This window comes from Polyodon spathula, chromosome 13 (genome assembly GCF_017654505.1).
Source record: "Polyodon spathula isolate WHYD16114869_AA chromosome 13, ASM1765450v1, whole genome shotgun sequence".
Lineage (NCBI taxonomy): Eukaryota > Metazoa > Chordata > Actinopteri > Acipenseriformes > Polyodontidae > Polyodon > Polyodon spathula.
The window spans coordinates 26,419,516-26,441,382 of NC_054546.1; the positions used below are offsets into that span (position 1 = coordinate 26,419,516).

Consider the following 21,867-nt stretch of genomic DNA (forward strand, 5'->3'; position numbering starts at 1 on the left):
AATCCCGTTCTCCACTCACCGAACACCCAACCCCGAGTATGTGACAACGTGCATCTATATATTATTACCAATTATTCACTTGAATCCCAGCACATGAATTAATAAAGTGCAATTCCCCGTGCTCATACTACATTTTACTTGCACGTGACGTGCTGTGCAATCCTCGTGCCTAAATACACATATACATTTTTAAACACTTGTGTTACACAGACCCGTTTATATCCCGTGTACCAATGTCTATAAACCAGCATTTAAACACACCACACGCAACACATAACAGATAATATACACAGGGGCGGGCACTTTGTCACACTCCTCTAATCAGTACTTTCTGTTTTCTACATGTTAACCACTCCCTACTGCGTTCAGTTTGAGAATTAATCTTTTATGTAGGACTGTGTCAAAAGCTTTCTGGAAGTCTAGATAAACTATGTCATATGCTTTGCAATTATCCATTATTGATGTTGCATTCTCAAAAAAATCAAGCAGGTTAGTTAGACACGATCTCCCTTTCCTAAAACCATGTTGACTGTCTCCCAGGACACTGTTATCATATAGGTAATTTCCCATTTTGGATCTTATTATAGTTTCCATAAGTTTGCATATAATAGAAGTCAGGCTTACTGGTCTGTAGTTACCTGGTTCAGTTTCGTTTCCCTTTTTGTGGATCGGTATTACGTTTGCAACTTTCCAGTCTGTCGGTACCACCCCTGTGTCAAGAGACTGTTGCATGATCTTGGTTAGCGGTTTGTAAATAACTTATTTCATTTCTTTGAGTACTATTGTGAGGATCTCATCTGGCCCAGGGGATTTGTTTATTTTAAGCGCTCCTACTCCCTTTAACACTTCTGCCTCGGTTATGCTAAAGTTATTTAAAACTGGATAGGAACTGGATGACATGTGGGGCATGTTGTCCGTATCCTTCTTTGTAAAAACTTGTGAAAAGTAATCATTTACTATATTTGCTATTTTTTTTTCATCTATGATTTTGCCATTTGTATCTCTTAGACATTTAACCTCCTCTTTGAATATGTAAATGCTGTTCACCAAAGGTCCCCATCCACCTTGACGGAGCTTGAGCAATTTTCCAAAAAAGAATGGGCAAAAATTGCAGTATCCAGATGAGCAAAGCTGGTAGAGACTCATCCAAATAGACTCATGGCTGTAATTGCTGCCAATGGTGCCTCTACTAAATATTGACTCAAGGGGGTGAAGACTTATGCAATCAATTATTTTCTGTTTTGTATTTGTAATTAATTCAGAACAATTTGTAGATTTTATTTTTCACTTTGACATTATGGAGTTTTTTGTGTTGATCAGTGGCAAAAACACCTAATTAAATCAATTTTGATTCCATGTTATAACACAATAAAATGTGGAAAAGTTTAAGGGGATGTATACTATGTGGAATTCTGTTTTCTCATAAAACTGAAGCATGGTTGAAATATTAACATTTAATAACAGCAAAAGAAAAGGGAAAACTGGTAACAGGTATTAAAATGTTAAAAAAAAAAAAAAAAATTACAAATGTTAATGGTGTGGAACATAGAAAATACATCAAACATAAAACAAAAGCTATCAACATAACACAGATATATAACTGATTGAAAAAAATATTATTGTGTCAAACAAAAAGTGTTGAGCTGGCATTCAGAGTGGGTTCTGCAATATCTTGATGAGAAGCAGAAAGGAGACGATATGCACACTCTGGAGAACAGAAGAGAACAAAGCAATAATCAATAACAAAATAATAAAAGCTACCATAATCTAATATTCATAATTATTTGCTCGATTAACAGGGCTGATGGCATATACAGTTGCTTTTCTTTTAAACAAAATGCATTGAAATCATTAAATTAGCTGATGTGTTAGACAAAGACAGAGCCATCTCATACTATATCCCATACAGATCCCAAAAAACAAACAAATTACTGAAATACCAACACAAAGACACCTTTAAAGTATAGGGTATTCAGTTTTTTTCTTTGATAAATGAAAATAAAATTAGTTTCACAGACATTTCACATGTGCATTTAACCCTTTGTGGTCCATATATTCAGCGCGTGTCAGGTCCAAGTTAATTTCACACGAGCTGTTTATTTTACACGCTGTTTAAAAGTAATTTTATTCACAGTAAAACAGATTTAAAAGGCACTACATATCAACAGGACACTCAATACATCATCTCCAGCCCTTCCCCACCTCTTTGTTCGCTGTATTTATCACATATCTCATCATAGTAGCGCATACTGATAAATCATCTCCTGATCACTCATTTTATCACCAAACTCCTCAATAATGCTATCCAAGTCACTATTTTATTACTATAACGTCTCAAAAAGCTTGGCAAATGTCTGCAGTATTCTTTGAGCGCTGGATGCGGAAGCAGCTATCTTGTTTGTTCAAGTCCGTGTTCTGTCTGTGATGAAGGGACTATGTGTATTGCTCAGATCCACCTCCGTTTTTTTTTTTCGGCTTCTCTCTGTCTCACTTGGCCATTGAAAGCTTTTCTCAGTTTTTTTCAGAAAAAAAGAACTAAAACGTGTTTTTTTGGAAAGTATATCCTTATGAAATGCCATTTTCAAAGTGGATGTATGGAGGAATTTCCTGTGTAATGGAGGACTGAGGTGTAGCTCAAAGACTGTTTTTATGAGTGAATAACAACAAAATTAATTGTGTATTATTCTTAATCTTAGGGGGAGGGGGTACACTTGTTATACTCATTATGATTATTCATTTGTACCCGTTGCTCGGCACATCCATATAAAGTATTATCAATCTTTGTGAGCTGTGGAGATAGATAGTCCTGGATAGAGATGAAAAGGGGGGTGTAATGGATGTTGTTTTTTTTTTTCAATGGTAGTGTATCAAGATTGAGTAGATTCTAAAAGAATGTTTTATGTTTAGATTCAATATTAAATAAAATAAACATATTTATTCATCTAAGAACTAGCTTTACCAAGTTAGTACCTTGTCTGGTTTTACAAATTGGCATCACTCCATTCTGACATGGCATTATAGCATCTCTCAGCCTGACTCTTGCTGGCACCGCAGTTGTCCTTCATCCAGGTACTGAATTTCTCTTTATTTTTTCCATTCTGCAGGTAAACACCCAACAGGTTGGTTGCCTGAAAAAAGACAAGCAAGGTCTTTTCAAATTATATTATAACATGTACGTAGTTCGGCAATACATTGTTATTTGAAACCACAATTTTGAAATTTTGCCTGTAGAGGGGGGAGAAACATCCTTAAAATTTCTATGACTGCATCATAAAAACCAAGCAAGCAATAAGTACGTGCCTTGTGAACACTGTCATTTAACAGACTTATACAACAGAATGCCTTGTGTCGGCACTACAAGGATGTGAAGAACAATCCATGTATAAGCAATCTGTTGCAAGATTAGCAATGTTTGTGCAAGATTAGTAATTTCTGTGCAAGATTAGGAATGAGTGTGCAAGATTAGCAATGTGTGTGCAAGATTAGTAATATTTGTGCAAGATTAGTAATTTCTGTACAAGATTAGCAATATGTGTGCAAGATTAGTAATTTCTGTGAAAGATTAGCAATCTGTGTGCAAGATTGTTTAACAGAGGACTTGAATGGAATTGAGTTGGAATGTGATTGCAATGCAATAGAGAAACAAACCGGTGATAAAACAGATGAGTCAGCTGCTCCATTTAAGTTTATTTTTTATGTTTTTTCTAAATGATTATTAGTTGTAAACTACTATAGTGGATTTACACAGTGGATAAAATCAGGAAAACATTACTGTTATGTCAACAAAAATAATCTCCCTGTTTGGATTTAAGTCATTAACTGATTTTGTTTGACACGAGAAACAAACACCCTAAAAACATTACTGCATCAAGGATATCCATATGCATGTTAGTTATATCTTCATGCTATTGCAAGGTTCACTCTTGTTGTATTCGATTACAAGAAAACAGTAAAATAAATGCAGGGGTATATTCACAAAGTATCTGCACCGGTGCATACTTTGAACTTTGGCAAAGCATTGATGTTACAAAACATCAAATAAACAACCCAAAGTTAACTGAAGAACTCCTGCATCCAGCTTTATTTTGGGACTGGTACTCTTGACCAGGGCTCGGGGGCATGGCTTTGGGATAAACAGAGTAAACTTCCAATCAAGTAAAGTGTTGAGCAACACAGTCATGTCTTGAGGAACTGGCACACCCACAATTCATGGAAGTCTGCATCACCCCTAACAGACTGAAAGCCACCAGGGAGATAGAAGGTCAGAACAGCTGGGTTCAGGTAGGCAGAAGCAGGGAAAAAAAGAAACTTCGTCAAACACAACCACCAGAAATCAAAACAACCAACAGATTTGAGTCACTTCAGAATTGTGATGAGCAGAACCAACAACAAGAGAATGAAAGGAACAACATCCAGGACCCCATTGACAGTGGTGACCAGACAGCAAAAAGAAGGGAGGTCATGATTGTTGGGGACTCCATATTGAGAAACACAGCAAGTTCAGTTCGCAGTTTGGACCCCCTACTACAACAGTGTGCTACAGCCTCGCAAGCACATACTGAGAACGTGGACAGGCTCCTAGAACGAACAGGAGACCCCGGTAGTAGTACATCGGTACAAACAACATTGAAGAGACAGACCAAAATCCCTGCAAAACAAATTCAGAAGCTAGGAAGGAAATTAAAAGAGAAAACCAAAACTGTGGTATTTTCCTACCCGCACCTTGCAAAGGACCATATGGACAGCTGGAAATAATAAATCAAAACCAATGGCAAGACTCACACGGGAAGGCTTCACCTGTTGATCATTGGACTTTCTACAACGAGGACTATCTGTATAGACGGGATGGACTGCATTTAAATAACTTGAGAAAAGATCCTTGAAAGGAAGGGGGGAGAAATTCTTAAGACAACTTAAATGTGTTTATCTAAATGCTTATCAGAAACAAAATTCTAGAACTTGAAGCTACTGCACTAGCAGGTAACTATGATGTGATAGGTGTTACAGAAACTTGGTTACTGAGAGTGATGGGGACGAATTTAATATTTGTGGGTATACACTGTATAGGAAAGACAGGCAGGACAGAAGAGGAGGAGGGGTAGCGCTATACATAAGAAACAGTCTTGAAGCCCAGGTGTTAAACCTTCAAAGAAAATAAAACCGAATCAATATGGGTCAGAATAACAGACAAAAATTCAAAGGGCATAATAATAGGCATGCTATAGACCGCCAGATTCAGACGGTGAGCATTGTTATACAATGACATTAGAAATGTGTGTAGCAAAGGAGAAGCCATACTAATGGGGGATTTCAACTTCCCCCAAATAAAATGGGAAAACCCGGTGGGTAGCGCGAAGGATGAAATAGAAATGGTGGAAATGACAAATGACTGCTTCCTAACACAATTTGTAGGCACCGACTAGAGGGGAGGCATGCCTTGATTTAGTCTTTTCAAATAACGAAGATAGAATAACTAAAACAGAGGTCAGAGAACCACTGGCAAACTCAGACCACAACATGGTCTCATTTGAAGTGTTTTTTAAAACCCCAAAAGTAAAGACTAAAGCTAAGGTTTACAATTTTAGAAAAGCAAACTTGAAGGTATGAAACAGTTAGATAGTAAAATAGAGAAAACACCCACAGAAGAAGGATGGTTGTTCTTCAAAAATGTAGTACTAGAGGCGCAAAACAATTAGAAAAACTAAACCAAAATGGTTTAATAGATCAATTAAAAAAAATATTCAGCGAAAAAAGGCACTTTGTTAAAAAAGGACAAAAAGAAAGTTACACAGAACTGCAAATGCAAGTCAAAAAGGAAGTTAGAAAGGCCAAGAGAGAAATAGTTGCTAAGGGGGCTAAAACCAATTCTGTTTTTCCAATATTACAACAGCAAGAGAACATTCAAAGACCATTAAATGTTTAAGAGATACAAATGGCAAAATCGTAGAGGAGAAAAAAAAATAGCAAATATTTAAATGATTACTTTTCACAAGTTTTTACAAAGGAAGATACTGACAACATGCCCCAATGTCATCCATGTTCCTAAGTTTTAAATAACTTTAGCATAACTAGGCAGAAGTGTTAAAGGGACTAGAGCTCTTAAAATAAACAAATCCCCTGGGCTGAGATCCGGAAAGTACTCAAAGATTAATTTACAAACCGCTAACCAAGATCAAGCAGTCTCTTGACACAGGGGTGGTACCGACAGACTGGAAAATTGCAAACGTAATACCGATCCACAAAAAGGGAAACAAAACTGAACCAGGTAACTACAGACCAGTAAGCCTGACTTCTATTATATGCAAACTTATGGAAACTATAATAAGATCCAAAATGGAAAATTACCTATATGGTAACAGAGTACTGGGAGACAGTCAACATGGTTTTAGGAAAGGGAGATCGTGTCTAACTAACTTGCTTGATTTTTTTGAGGATGCAACATTGATAATGGATAATTGCAAAGCATATGACATGGTTTATTTAGATTTCCAGAAAGCTTTTGACAAAGTCCCGCACAAAAGATTAATTCTCAAACTGAACGCAGTTGGGATTCAAGGAAACGCATGTACATGGATTAGGGAGTGGTTAACATGTAGAAAACAGAAAGTACTGATTAGAGGAAAAACCTCAGAATGGAGTGTGGTAACCAGCGGTGTACCACAGGGATCAGTATTAGGTCCTCTGCTATTCCTAATCTACATTAATGATTTAGATTCTGGTATAGTAAGCAAACTTGTTAAATTTGCAGACGACACAAAAGTAGGAGGAGTGGCAAACACTGTTGTAGCAGCAAAGGTCATTCAAAATGATCTAGATAATTCAGAACTGGGCAGACACATGGCAAATGACATTTAATAGAGAAAAGTGTAAGGTACTGCACGCAGGAAATAAAAATGTACATTATAAATATCATATGGGAGATATTGAAATTGGAGAAGGAATCTATGAAAAAGACCTAGGAGTTTTTGTTGACTCAGAAATGTCTTCATCTAGGCAATGTGGGGAAGCTATAAAAAAGGCTAACAAGATACTCGGATACATTGTGAAAAGTGTTGAATTTAAATCAAGGGAAGTAATGTTAAAACTGTACAATGCACTTGTAAGACCTCATCTTGAATATTGTGTGCAGTTCTGGTCACCTCGCTATAAAAAAGATATTGCTGCTCTAGAAAGAGTGCAAAGAAGAGCGACCAGAATTATTCCGGGCTTAAAAGGCATGTCATATGCAGACAGGCTAAAAGAATTGAATCTGTTCAGTCTTGAACAAAGAAGACTACGTGGCGACCTAATTCAAGCATTCAAAATTCTAAAAGGTATTGACAGTGTCGACCCAAGGGACTTTTTCAGCCTGAAAAAAGAAACAAGGACCAGGGGTCACAAATGGAGTTTAGAAAAAGGGGCATTCAGAACAGAAAATAGGAGACACTTTTTTACACAGAGAATTGTGAGGGTCTGGAATCAACTCCCCAGTAATGTTGTTGAAGCTGACACCCTGGGATCCTTCAAGAAGCTGCTTGATGAGATTTTGGGATCAATAAGCTACTAACAACCAAACGAGCAAGATGGGCCGAATGGCCTCCTCTCGTTTGTAAACTTTCTTATGTTCTTATGTTCTTAAATTGGTTAGGGGTTTTTTCAAGGTCTGCTGCATGCCAATAGTTTACAGGCTCTATGAATCCCCCGCAGCCCTATTATACTACGATATTAAATAACTGGTATCCCTCAAGCATAGATTCAACTCAAACTCTGTGCTTCCTTGTGTTGCACTTGAACTTGTTCTTACTTTGGTCTATTTGCTTCCCTACCTGGGAATGCTGCTTCATCTCCAGTCTTCTACCCAGAACGTCCCCCACACCAGGCACGGCACGAACTGATTTGTTGAGCATTGGCTCAGAAACAAAGGTGCTGTACTTCCTTGATGTAGTACTCATTATGGCTCCTGCTGGTTGTCCTAGTCTGACAAAGAAAACTCAACTTTTCGTTTAGTTTAGGATTATTAGGGATAGAAAAAAAACCTTTACAGATTTGTCATTAAAGTAAGAAATCCCAAAGTACATCTAGACCAGCTATTCCAGTTTAAAATTGGAACAGTGAAAATGCTACTGAAACTAGAGGCGGAAAGAAAATTGATTTCCAATTTCAAGTAACACCACCTTCAACAAGGAGAAGTTCCACTAGACAAGACGTTGTTCAAGAATCCATTCCTTATACTGTCTATAGATACAAATATACAAATACAGCAGCTGTAGCAGAGACTAAAATAAAGAGAACTAACCCTTTTGACTGCAGTACACAGTACTATTGCATATAGATTGTGAGTACTTTGTTGTAAGTCTAAGAGTGAGTGAAAGGGAGAGATTGTCATTACGTACCTGTGTTTCTGCTTAATAACTGCTACAGTCACTAGAGTTTAAAAGTCTGTTAACAGAGTGGTTGTATCAGGTCTCAAGCAATGGTATCTAATGAAATGTATTCCCGCCCCAGTTTGCAATATGTTCAGTTTCATTTTCATGGAACTGAAAGTTTAGTTTCCAATGTTGTGAGTCAGAGTGGATTGTATCCGTCTCTCTTATTTGCACAGCCAAACAAAGGCAAGGGTTCAATTCCTCCCTGCTTTAGAAAAACAAGTGCAAATGCATGTTTGTTTAATTTAATTGTTTTATTGTTTGGCAGTTGGCCAGTAGGGGCTGCATTGTTTACTAATTTGTGATAAAAAGCAGGCACATCCATCACATTGGTAGGTAAGCATATATAAATATACACACACACACATATATATATATATATATATATATATATATATATATATATATATATATATATATATATTATATATATATATATTTTTTTTTTTTTTCAAAAACATTAGTGCTGAAGCTTAGTAATTAGAAAATACTTTTTTCTGTTTTCATAGGTATATTATGACCCTCTCTCAGATTGGGGTACACGGTAGACTAGATTTTTTAGAAAGGGGTATGGGGCCTAAAAAGTTTGAAAACCATTGCCCTAGTTCAATCTGCAATTACATTATGTCAGCCCTGTCAGCTGAATGACAAGACAGCCAAAACACATGTGTAGCTTTTGCAACCAGGTACATTTCCCGAAGGACTGTGGTAAAAAACTTGCAATTAATATTGTAGGTACTTTCGAATCTGGCCCTTGGCACTGTTGTTATGCATTTACTCTACTTGAATACTATAGCAAATGGCCGGAGGTTGCCTTCTCATCGCATGTTACCACAGCTGTCATTGTTGCCTTCCTGAATTCAAGCCACAAAGGGAATCCATACTAGATTGTCAGTGACAATGGACCTGCTGCCTTTGCGGCTTTTCTCAAAGAAAGGGGCATTAAACAAATCAAATCTTCTGTATATTATCAATGGGCAAATGGTGCCATTGAATGCTTTAATCTTGTTCTAAAAGAGTGCATCCAGACCACAGACTAGCTGGGGAAACAATGGAAAGCATTCGTGCTGGACTTCCTCCACAACTATAGGGCTAAGCCACATGAAACTTAGGCATATCCCCTTTCAGCTCTTACATTGGCGTAAAATTTAAACAATGTCCTGCCAAATGATGCTTCCCGTTTGCCCACGGATCAAAATGTTCGCCAGAGACTGCTTAAAATGCAAGACAAAGCAAAAACGTACACTGACAAGGGGGGGCCAAAAAATCTTGTTTTTAAAGAGGGTGATCGTGTATGCATCAAGAATCCTGTGCATGTGAAAAATGGAACTCTGAAATTCTGTGTCCCAGCGGAAGTGAAAAAAGAAAACAGGACCAAGTACTTATGTGCTCAGTGATGGCAAAACTTGGAATGCATCTCATCTTGTTCTAGGGTGACCAGATAGCAAGATTGAAGAATAGGAATACTTTCAGTTGGTGAGGAGAGGAAATAAACCATGTGAACTACTGCACAACGCAAGTGATGTACCTTTCTTCTTCTGTAGATAGGCTTTTTTTTATTCCTTCACCTTCTTGTGTGCATTGCACTTAGGCAAAAAAAAAAGCAGTTAACTTTCTTGTTTACTGTTCACATAAACAATGTTTTAATCAGCCTATCAGTGCATCTGTACTAGTTTTTCTGTGACCTGCTGTACTGTACATAGCAGGTGGGACAAAGTCAGTGCTGCATTGTTTTGGTTCAGGTTGCTAAAATCTAGTATTCAGCATTTGACGTAAAATACCAAAAATGGACGACAAAGCAAAACAAGCAAAGTATATTTCAGCTGAGGATCATATCAATACATTTCCCAAAGAAACTGTGCATGCAGGTGGAGGTAATTGTTTTGCACATCTTGTAATGTGACTTAAAGAAAATACGATCGATCGCTATAACTTCAGAGTCACACATTAAACAAAAGGCTACTACAGAGGCTGCTGAACAGAACGTAAAACAAACAACAGCTTTCAGAAAACAAACTGGAAAGTCAGCGCAGACAAAAAAGTATTCCTGTGTTGGTTGTACTCAAGTTAAATCAGCACTACAGGTACAATCAAGCACAGCTACCTCGGTTCAAACAACCTGCCGTTTACTTTTAAAACGCAGTTAGAATTGTAGACCTGAATAGGAACGTTCTCTTTCAATTAGAAAATAACCATCAAAGATGGGATATCACCCCCAGGCGGTAGGATTTAGCTGAGCTTATGTCAAAGCTGCCGATAGGCTGGTGCATGCACTGACATCTAAGCCCGCCCCCTTGTCAGCTTAGAATACCCAGTGCATGCAGCATCACGTTTTCCTTTGCTTTCAGAAAGGTAGGTGTAGGCATGTAGGTATTTTTCTCTCTGAGAATCACTTACACACTTACACTGTTATTACACTGCTGTATTCGTTTTAGCTTTAAGCTTGGGAAGCTGGCTACTGCCCCTTCCCTGAGTTGATTCAGTGTTAGCTTCCTGATCAATTAAAACATTTTGTTTCACACTTTTCAACGCTTGCTCTTAATAGCGTTTCTATCCGTGTTGGCCTTCGGCTGCCCGTCTTTTTTACACGTTAATGTTTTATTAATATTGTCTATGTTTGGTTGTTGTCGTGTATGTTTAATCTGTTCTCTCAATTTTTTTTTTTTTTAAGTAGCAGAATAGATCTTACGCTGCGCGTCTTGCTGACTAGGCCACACAATTGCAGCCTCAGTCTTGAGTTTCAAACAGCCCAAGGTTGGAGCTCACTTGTCAGCCAGCACGGTAATACCACCCGCAGCTTATACTAACTCGCTGTGTAGTCGCTACTAGCTTAGCTATGTGTTGCATTGGCTTAGTAACCAGGCATTAAAAAAAAAAAAAAAAAAAAAAACACTACAATCATATTTGTTGTTGTGCATACTTTATTGTATTTGCATCTAAAATGATACAAACGGTTCTGTAGCACCTTAGGCCTTTGGCCTGTGTTTTCAGAGCACTGTAGGTAAGTATAGTAAGCACCCTTCACCTGCCTGTTCTGCTTCAGTACCTGCACCATTGGGAGTGTTTACATTCCTGAGCACATCACCAGCACCCAGCAATCTGCTTGTTGGGTCAGCTGACGCTCAGGCGTCCTCGTGCAACACGTTCCTATGCTGTTGATGAACAGCGCTTCGGCGCTCTACACTCTGTGTACTAGTGCTCTGCACTTCGGCGCTTGGTGCTTCAGGCCTTGGTGCTTGCACTCCGGCACGCAGGTACTCTGTGCACGTGCTCGGTGATCGCCGCTCGACACTCAGTGCTCACGCATCAGCGCGGCGCTTTGATGCTCGTGCGCAAGCTAGGTGCTTCGATGCTCGGTTCGATGCTTAGTGCACATGCCTCGGTGCTCGGTGCACGTGCATTAGCGCGCCGCTTCGATGCCCGTGGCAAGCGCACGATCCTGCATGCTCGAACAGGCAATGCAGGACTAAGGAGGTGCACCTCAAGAAGGGCTATTTGGCAGCAACAGTCAGTCAGGTTATCTAATGTGGCCAGCCTGTTAACTGTGTATCAGGCGGCAAGTATTAAGGACCTTCCAAAACAACCCTCGGCGTTCCTTCAAACTGAGTTGGGTTTAGTTAGCCAATTATTGGTCAAACTGGTCCAGTTGAATGCTAGGGCGCAGGGACGGAGCATAGCTTCGTTGGTGGTGGCTAGAAGGCAGCTCTGGCTATCGCAAGCGAGAGTTCAAGAGCCTGACAAGGTTCCCCTGTTAGATGCCCCTATTACACCGGGGCACACGTTTGGCCCAGCGGTGGAGGACATGCTCCAACGATCTGCTAAGGCCCGGGAGGCTTCTAAACAGATGGCGCAAATGTGGCCACATCTGGGTTTTCAGCCAAAACGCCCACAACAGCAGCAGTGGCTTAGGACACAACCACACCAGCTGGCTCCCCCAGCCTGTTTTCACCAGACCGCAGCGGGGAGGTTAGTGTTCTAAAGGAGGCGATAGACCACGTCCTCGTGGCCCCGTGCAGACCTCTCAGGACCGGCCACAGGTCAAAAAGCCCTGAGACATCCAGGCAGCCTCCAACCCACCCCTACACCCCTTCACAGCTCCAACTCTGGCAACTATGCACCGACGACATCTGGGTACACAAAACCGTAGCTATCGGTAACCTCCTTCCCCCTTTTGGGGAGTGGTAGTGACCGCAGTGAAGGACTTCATCTAGTTTTCAGCCCTGGGTATGGAAATTCAAGCGTTGCTGAGCAAGCACGCTATCCAGCCAGTAGACCCTGCTTAAATCGAGCAAGGGTTTTACTCAAAGTATTTCCTGGTGCCCAAGAAGGACTGCGGGTTCCGTCCTATTTTGGATCTGAGGCTACTGAATAAATACCTTCGGGTGTTACCGTTCAGGATGCTCACGGATCGACACATCATCCAGTCTGTGGACCTGAAGGATGCATTATGTCATGTCCCCATCTGTCCCGGTCACAGGAAGTACCTGCGTTTCACCTTTCAGGGCAAAGCATACGGGTTTCGTGTCCTTCCATTCGGCCTGTCACTTGCTCCTTGAACCTTTTCGAAGCGTATGGACCCCATTTTGGCCCCTTTGCGGGCGCAGAGGGTCCGACTGCTGAACTATGTGGACGACTAGCTCGTCTGTGCGCAGTCAAGGGAGCAGTTGGTGGAGCACACAGTGTGGGTCACAGACAACATCCAGCGACTGGGTGTGAAGGTGAACTCAGACAAGAGTTGTCTTGTGCCGAGCCAACAGACCAAGTTTCTGGGTCTGCATCTGGACTCGTCCATTGAAATGACCTTATCGTCACAGAGTTGCCTCAATAGCTCAGTGTCTCTCCCTTTTTGACGTTACGCCAGCGCATGCTAGGGTTGACAGGTGTTCCCGCTGCCGCCTCTCAAGCCGTCCCATTGAGCTTACTACACCAGAGACCTCTTCAGGCCTGGTTCAATGCCTTCCAGCTGCATCTGCAGTGAGACAGACACTGTCGGTTGGAGGTTTCCCAAACATGCTGGAGAGCCCTGCGTTGATGGAAAGTTCCATCCAATATTCGTCCACAGGGAAGTGATCACCACAGATGCCTCCAACGAAGGTTGGGGAGCGGTTTGGAATGGGAGAGGGACCCGCGGAGTGTGGGCAGGCCCTTGGAGGTCAGCTCACATCAATGCTTTGGAGCTCGCGGTGCGGTGGACCTCGCCCTGCGGCATTTCTTGCCAGTGCTTCGAGGGAAGCACATGTTAGCGCGGTCAGTTGTCGCGTATATCAACCGCCAGGGCGGGTTGCGGTCCCAGGGGCTTCACCAGATGGTAGCACGGTTATTGCTGTGGGTACAACCTTGTCTAACCTCCCTTCGGGCAGTCTATTTGCAGGGCCAAGCCAATCATGCAGCGGACCTCCTCTCCAGAGGAGACCCCCTTCCAGGCAAATGGCGCCTTCACCCTCAAGTGGTAGCGCACATTTGGGAATGGTTCATCAGGGCGCAGGTGGATCTCTTTGCATCACGAGCATCCACGCATTGCCCGCTGTGATTCTCGGTGAAGGACCTCAGCTTCTGTATGCCTTTTCCCTGATACTGATGGTCCCCACCTTCTTGGAGAAGTTCAGGGTAGAGCGAGCGACAGCAATTCTGATCGCCCCTCGGAGAATATGGTTTTCGAACCTGCCGCAGCTTTTGCATGGTCACCCGAGGAAAGACCCTCTGCGAGCGGACCTCTTATCCCAAGCCCGGGGGGGGTGTGTGGCATCTGAGCCCCGAGCTGATGCAGCTATGGGTTTGGCCCCTGAACGGGAACACCTGTCCGCCTTAGGACTATCGACAGCGGTTATTTAGACTATTCAGAGTGCAAGAGCTCCCTCTACTGGGTTTCAGTATACGTACAAGTGGCAATTGTTTTAAGATTGGTGTCTGGCGGGGGGCTATGACCCAATATCATGCCCGATGGCAGTAATACTACAGATCCTTCAGAAGCTTTTAGATGAAGGGAAATCTCCCTCTACACTGAAGGTATATTTAGCTGCCAAATCGGCTTGCCACGTACATATTGACGGGTTGTCACCAGGATGCCATTTTTTGGCATCTCAGTGACCATACACGAGGCATGAGGCAGACACAGCAGTTGTTTGTGTGTCATGGTTCTAAGACCTTGGGGCTGGCGTTATCAAAGCAGCGTCTTTCCCATTGGATAGTGGATGCTGTTAAGTTAGGATATGAATCTGCAGACCTTCTGCCGCCAGAGCAGTTGAAGGCGCATTCCACAAGGGGAATGGGGACTTGCTGAGCCCTCTTCAGAGGTGTGCCTGTGTCTGAGATTTGCGCTGCGGCCAGTTGGGCTACACCGCATACATTTACGAGGTTCTACAGCTTGAATGTGCTGGGTTCCTCTGCTCCTTCATTTGGAGTATCTGTTTTAGACTCTCTCACGCCGCACGATACGGACATGTAGAATGAGTAGTATTCTTTGGTGGTGACAATTCTACCTTCGGACAGGTGTCATTTCAAGCATAGATGCTGAGGCGCTGCTCCGCACATGCCGTAGATGGACGCCTATACAGTTGCATTATGACGTAAGACTGTCTGCTGCTGCTCTTTCACCCTCGCGATGGCTTGGGTACACTGTTCCCATCCTTGATGGCTATTTTCTAATTGAAAGGGAACGACAGGTTGCGGATGCAACCCCGGTTCCCTAAAAGAGAAAATAACCATTAAGTCGAGAGGTCGCTTCGGGAGCCTTCGCGGCCTGAAGCAAAGGAGAACGTGATGCTACGTGCACAGGCTTAGACTTCAGTGCATGCACCAGCCTATCGGCAGCTTTGACATAAGCTCAGCTAAATCCTACCGCCTGGGGGCGATATCCCATCCTTGATCGTTATTTTCTCTTTCAGGGAACCTGGGTTGCATCTGCAACCTATCGTTTTCTTTGTTTTGACTCGGTATTGAGAAAATAAATTCCTGGGTGGGACAAACTTTCAATGTTTACTCTAAAAATCTGGACAAATGGCATCCTGACATTACCTCGATCAGGACAAGGGACAAAGCCCCTAAAATCGGGAGATCTGGTCGCTTTACCTTAGCCTGTAGCCAGAACTATCACTATTAACAAATACTGTATATTAAAATATGTAGCTTACCTTGCCGCTAGATCATTTTATTTACTGTTTAACTTATTTTACTCGTTACTATTACATACTGTAATGTTTGAGTTAATTTACACATGCTGTTCGTTCTTATAAATGGGGGAAATGTTGTGTCTACAAACCATAATTAAAATACTATAGAAGCGATCCTGAATTAATCCAGTAGAAGGCGCAAGGAGTTAGAAAACAGGGACTTGCATATTGAAGTACAAAGGCAGAGTGTAAGATGGCAACAGAAAAATCAACCTTGAGTTTCCCTTATATCTTTTCGAACCACTCACCTGGTCACTACAACAGCAATGTCATGCATTCAAAATTCTAAAAGGTATTGACAGTGTCGACCCAAGGGACTTTTTCAGCCTGAAAAAAGAAACAAGGACCAGGGGTCACAAATGGAGTTTAGAAAAAGGGGCATTCAGAACAGAAAATAGGAGACACTTTTTTACACAGAGAATTGTGAGGGTCTGGAATCAACTCCCCAGTAATGTTGTTGAAGCTGACACCCTGGGATCCTTCAAGAAGCTGCTTGATGAGATTTTGGGATCAATAAGCTACTAACAACCAAACGAGCAAGATGGGCCGAATGGCCTCCTCTCGTTTGTAAACTTTCTTATGTTCTTATGAGTGTGCACAGAGAACAGCAGGGGTTGAAAGATCAGCTGCTCCTACTGCACACTCCTAACGAGGGACAACCCAGCCCCCTCCAGCACACAGCCCTCGCTACAATGGCTACTGCAAGCTAGTTTATTCATTAATTTGGGGAAAAAAACTAGGCATGCATAAAAACTACATAAATTTATTTATATATATATATATATATATATATATATATATATATATATATATATAGATATATATATATATATACACACACACACTTATATATATATATATATAGAGAGAGAGAGAGGAGAGAGAGAGAGAGAGAGACTTTCTATAGTGCCTATAGAAAGTCTACAATAATGGTACATACAACTCACAATAAGGTATAAGTTTTAGTAATTCAAAACATGCATTTACATCACGTTATACCATGCCTAAATTCTAGCTTTTATTAATTAGCAAAACGAAACACAGAATAACAAACATCACAGAAATATCAGTTTAAATTGATTATTGGCATCAGGATAGTATGGGCTTAAATTTATTATCAGAACACCTTCAACCGTAATATTTCACAAGCATTTTATATATCTTTTAAACCAGTTTGTTTCACTTTGAAAACATAATCGCCATCTTGTCTTCACAGATAGTATTAATCTCCACTATAATGGCCGATTCTAAATTTGCACTTTTATATATTAAAAATACATATTTAAACCACCAAAACAATGCACCAAACCCACAGAATAATAATCTGCAGCATTTAACCTTGTGATTTATGGCGTTTTAATGCTATATTGACTCTTACTAACCTGGTAAAATAGGAAAAGTAAAGACAGGACTAAATCAATTGTTGCTTGCAGTCTCGGTTTTACTATTGAAAGCCCACGGTATCACCACTAACTGATAGCGCTGTCCTGCTGCTCCACCTAGTGGCTATATCAAATAGTGCAGTTTACTAGGCTTTTCCTTTAGATTCAGGGAGGACTTGACGTGTTCCTATTTTAAAGGTACAGGTAAGTAAAACAAATAAAGTGTCCACACTTCTTCATGTATGAATTCACACTTTTCGTGTGCGTCACACGCTCCCTGACAAAAATAAATGGCTCCTGACATTTCTGAATAATTTCAACTTATTTACAAATCTTATAGTGAAAAAAAAAGAGAAACTGAAAATTGCTGATGCTTTTAGCTTACTTTAGTATACACTAATAGGAAATGGAACTGATACCAGTGTATTGTATTAGCGTGTTTGGTATGGTACAGATCCCCAAACAGGTAGGGGTGGAACAATGTAGTGAGCTAGACCCATGGCATTAACCATGGTTTGTGGCTGAAATGATGGCTGTCACAAACGATTGTAAGTGAAGACTTGTCTAGGTCTTCTTTCCCTAGTGGATCTTCTTACTTGATCAGTTGGACAATTTCCTTGTAGAGGCAATGGCACTGGTCTGCTTTGCCTGTCTTCTGGGGACTTGGGTCTTCCCTCGTGATCATGGTCACTTCCTGCATTTAACAGTTCAAATTGAGCTGGGAAGTTCTCTCCATCAGACTGTCCTTCCTGTTCGGGTTCTGCCTCTTTCATCTCTGCATTGTACCTTTCTTGTAATGACGCTGTCCTCATCAGGTTTTCTCTGGACATGATGCTTCCATGTTCATTCATTTTCTGAGTCCTATTACCTTGTGGTGCTTGATCTCTTCAAAACCTTAGCCAGTACTGAGTGTTCGTGTCTCTCTCATCATCCGATGTGTCAGTACTCGGTGTCAATTTTCTCGCTTCTTGATTTCCTCTATCTCTTATTTTCCTCTATCTCTGTATCAAATAAAAAAAATAAATAAATAAAGTGTCCATACTTTTCATGTATGAATTCTCACTTTTTTATGAACACCACTTAATTGTCCTTATTAATCACATACCTTGACCCAGATAACCATGAGTAAACTATAATAAAAGAGTATAGATAGCGTCTCGCTTTGTTTCAATTTGGCAAATTTGTCAACATTACTCTGTTTTAAAGATTGTCATCTCCAGTACAATTATTCAGAGAAAGTGGATTCGTAACTAAATCTACTCTAGTGAAATAAAAAAATATAGCAAGAGAAAATTAAATTCTAAATACTGAAATGTACTATTTTTCTCAATAACAGTTGGTGAAATTCAGTGCTTACCAGGCATACTGTCACACCCTCTGCTTGCTTATGATTGGGCAGCTGCGTAAATCTTGGCAGATATTTGACTCTCCTATTGGTTAAACTTACTGTCAGTCAGTACCTGCAGCTAAAACAGACACAGTTTATGTCCCACCCAGCTAACTTATGATTGGGCTACCGCAGAGAAAATGCAGATATTCAATTAGTTGATCGTATTGCAGAGCCCCTTCAAGAAAAAAAGAAAAAATGTCGAGTACGTACAAACACAACATAAGCGAGCAGCACTGTCAACAGACTGCTCTGACGCTTTTGTTGGAAAACATGTTTAAAGCTGTATTTATTTTCCCACACTACGACCCACCAGAAATGTGTTCACAACCCATAATTTAAGAACAGCTGCCGCGGGCACGATGGCCTGGCTTCGCGGGCACGAATTTGCCTGCGGGCACCACTTTGAGGACCATTGTTCTAAGAGAACACTTGCAGTTGCACATCATTCAGAGGCTTGAGCAACCCAAATTTCACCTCATGCTGTGCAAATGCAACATTGCAGTTCCTTCTTCACTTGCAGCCACTGAAGAATTCATTAAAACACAGTCAACAAGAGGCTATCAGGAGCTTTGTTTACAACCATGATCACTTGCCATCCACTGCATCTCTAACAATGGTGGATATTTGTCACTTCTTAGGAGAACCCTTCAATAGAGTTGAGCAGAAAGATGTTGCAGAGTTTCTCACCAAATTGTCTGAAATTTGCCTTGAAGTATCTTACATTGTTTCAGTCACAATAAGTCATGACTTTCTATGTACTAGATGGAACTACTACTCATTAAACTGATATGTTTTGCATGTTTACCCTCTACATGTACCTGCTGGTACAGATTCCATGTGTTTGGAAGAACTCATAGAAATGACAAATGGGCAACGATTCTTGGTAGCAAATGTAGGCAATGCAAATCTTCTCCAACAATGAAACGTGAACTTACTCAGTCAGCAGGAAGAATGATTGCACTCCAAACCAGACAGGACTGTTACAAAGCTACACAATGCCAAGTTTACTGCAGTGCAGAACAGCAAAATTACTGTGTACAACAGGAATGACCAGTTATCTTCCATTATCATTCACCAAGGACAGGGTGTTACTTCAGGACACTGTGTGTCTCTTCTTGCTGTGGGTGCTACTGGAAAATGGGTGCATGCAAATGATGCACTCACTGAAGTCAAACCATGGCCAACAAATGCAAAACGACATGGATATGGCCTTTTATCAAGAGATTGACTGCTTTACAAATGCCTTACATTGGCCTAACTAACATATGTACCTTTTTAACCATTCATAACATTGTTGTTTTGTACCTATGTAAATATCAATATATCAATACCTACCAAAAAAGACAAAAAAAAAACCCTAACCCTAACCCTCCCTAACCTAACCAAGTGGATTACATTGACAACTCAAACCAATACAATTGTTTATACCTCCAAAGTCCCTCAACACATATTCTGTTGGTCAAATCTTTTATCATTTTCTCTTACATACTCTCTTGTCTGTCATTTACTGTACACATGACTCGACTAGCTTCCTTTCCCTCGCTTTATTGTATTATCTTTGAATCAAAGTAAAAAAAGTGCTATCCCTATAACAACAAAAACATTGTCAATGTAAAAAAACAAGTTAGAAAAAAGCAACAGCCTTTTAAAGTGGTGATATCAAACACAAAAGCCCAAGTTAGGAGAAGCAATTGGGGCAACCTTGTCAAGCATCAAGCAAATAGGCACAATTGGAAAGGTGCTGGGGCCCAACATTCACACAGTTGTTGCTTCTAACTTGGCTTCTTTTTTTCATCGCTCTTTGTACAACTTCAAGGGGATTGTGACCATTCCCTTATCAGCTCAAAAGTCTGTGTTGAGCACTTTCCTGGGCACATATGTGTCTCAGCATCTTTATTCTGGTTACAACCCAGATGATAAGGGAATGAGCATTTCAATGTAAAGTGGAGTGATCAAAAAAAGAAGCCAAGTTAGAAGCAACAATTGTGTGAATGGTGGGCCCCAGCACCTTTCCAATTGTGCCTATTTGCTTGATGCTTGACAAGGTTGCCCCAATTGCTTCTCCTAACTTGGGCTTTGGTGTTTGATATCACCACGTTAAACGGCTGTTGCGTTTTTCTAACTTATTTTTTTTTTACATTGACAATGTTTTTGTTATATTAAAAATACAAAACTGAAAGATCATAATTGGATAAGATTCCAACACCCTGAGTTAATACTTGGTGGAAGCACCTTTGGAAGCAATTACAGCTGTGGGTCTGTTGGGGTAGGTCTCTACCAACTTTGTACACCTAGATTTGGCAATATTTGACCATTCTTCTTTACAAAATGTTTCAATCTCTGTCAAGTTCCTTGGGAAGCATTGATGGACAGCAATCAAGTCATGCCACAAACTTTTGATTGGATTTAGGTTGGGGCTCTGACTTGGCCACTTAAGGACATTTACCTTTTTGTTCCTTAGCCACTCCAGTGTAGCTTAGGCTGTGTGCTTTAGGTCATGCTGAAAGGTAAACTTCCATCCCAGTTTTAGCTTTCTGGCAGAGGGCAGCAGGTTTTCCTCAGAGAGAAATCTCTTACGTTGAAGGAAAAGGGAACATTCATTTTCCTTTCTATCCTGACAAGTGCCCCAGTCCCTGCCGATGAGAAACATCCCCATAACATGATGCTGTCACCACCATGCTTCACAGTAGGGATGGTGGTCTTTGGGTGATGTGCTTGGTTTGTATTGGAAACGTAATATCGAGTTTCATTTAGCTAAAAGTTCGATTTTTTATTTCATCAGACACAAAACTTTTTACCACATGGTGTCCCGAAATCTAGGGGACACTGTTTGTTGCATACTTCAAATGGGATTCAAGGTGGGCTTTCTTGAGTAATGGCTTCCTTCTTGCCACCCTACCATAAAAGCCAGATTTGTGGAGTGCTTGGGATATTGTTGTCATATGCACACTTTGAGTAGTCTTGGCCCTAAAAGCCTGTAGCTCTTGTAAAGTTGCTATTGGCCTCTTGTTAACCTCTCTAATCAGTCTCCTTGCTCAGTCATCCAGTTTGGAGGGATGGCCTGATCTAGGCAGGGTCTTGGTGGTTCCATACACCTTCCACTTCTTAATAATAGTCTTAACTGTACTCAAAGGGATATTCAAGGCCTTTGATATTTTTATTATACCCATCCCCTGATCTATGCCTTTGAACAGCTTTGTTCCAGAGTTCTTTTGAAAGTACCTTGATGCTCATGGTTGAATCTTTGCTTTGAAATACACTACCCAGAAGAGGGAGCCTACAGGAACTGCTGAATTTTTCCTGAAATCAAGTGAATCACTACAATATAACACAGGTGCAGGCCATTTAACTTGGTGTGTGATTTTGAAGGAGATTTGGTTACACTTGAGCTAATTTAGGATAGCTTTACAAGGGGCCCCCAAGGAATAGTTGGTTCGAAAGTCTTTTTTTATTAATTTTCTAAAAATTTCTAGAATTTTTTTTTTCACTTAGAAGTTGTGGGCATAGATGTGTAGATAATT

General features: G+C 40.8%; 1 protein-coding gene across 1 annotated transcript; it reads right to left on the reverse strand.

The window, feature by feature from the left end:
- Nucleotides 1–1,312: 1,312 nt before the first annotated feature.
- Nucleotides 1,313–17,044, reverse strand: LOC121325749 (barrier-to-autointegration factor-like). The gene is made up of 5 exons (XM_041268682.1): nt 16,957–17,044; nt 15,823–15,901; nt 7,806–7,956; nt 2,971–3,128; nt 1,313–1,707 (listed from the first exon to the last, which is right to left on the reverse strand). Exons 2-4 carry the CDS (start codon nt 15,849–15,851, stop codon nt 2,982–2,984), a joined length of 327 nt encoding a protein of 108 aa, XP_041124616.1. The 5' UTR covers nt 15,852–15,901; nt 16,957–17,044; the 3' UTR covers nt 1,313–1,707; nt 2,971–2,981.
- Between the last annotated feature and the right edge of the window lie 4,823 nt (nt 17,045–21,867).

Bases quoted from the DNA above. Each gene is read 5' to 3' on its own strand.
- LOC121325749 (XM_041268682.1), bottom strand. From the start codon at position 15,851: ATGCATGACATTGCTGTTGTAGTGACCAG. The intron at 7,957-15,822 runs GTGAGTGGTTCG...TTTCTTTGTCAG, and splicing joins ATTGCTGTTGTAGTGACCAG to ACTAGGACAACCAGCAGGAG. The intron at 3,129-7,805 runs GTAGGGAAGCAA...GTCTTTTTTCAG, and splicing joins AGATGAAGCAGCATTCCCAG to GCAACCAACCTGTTGGGTGT.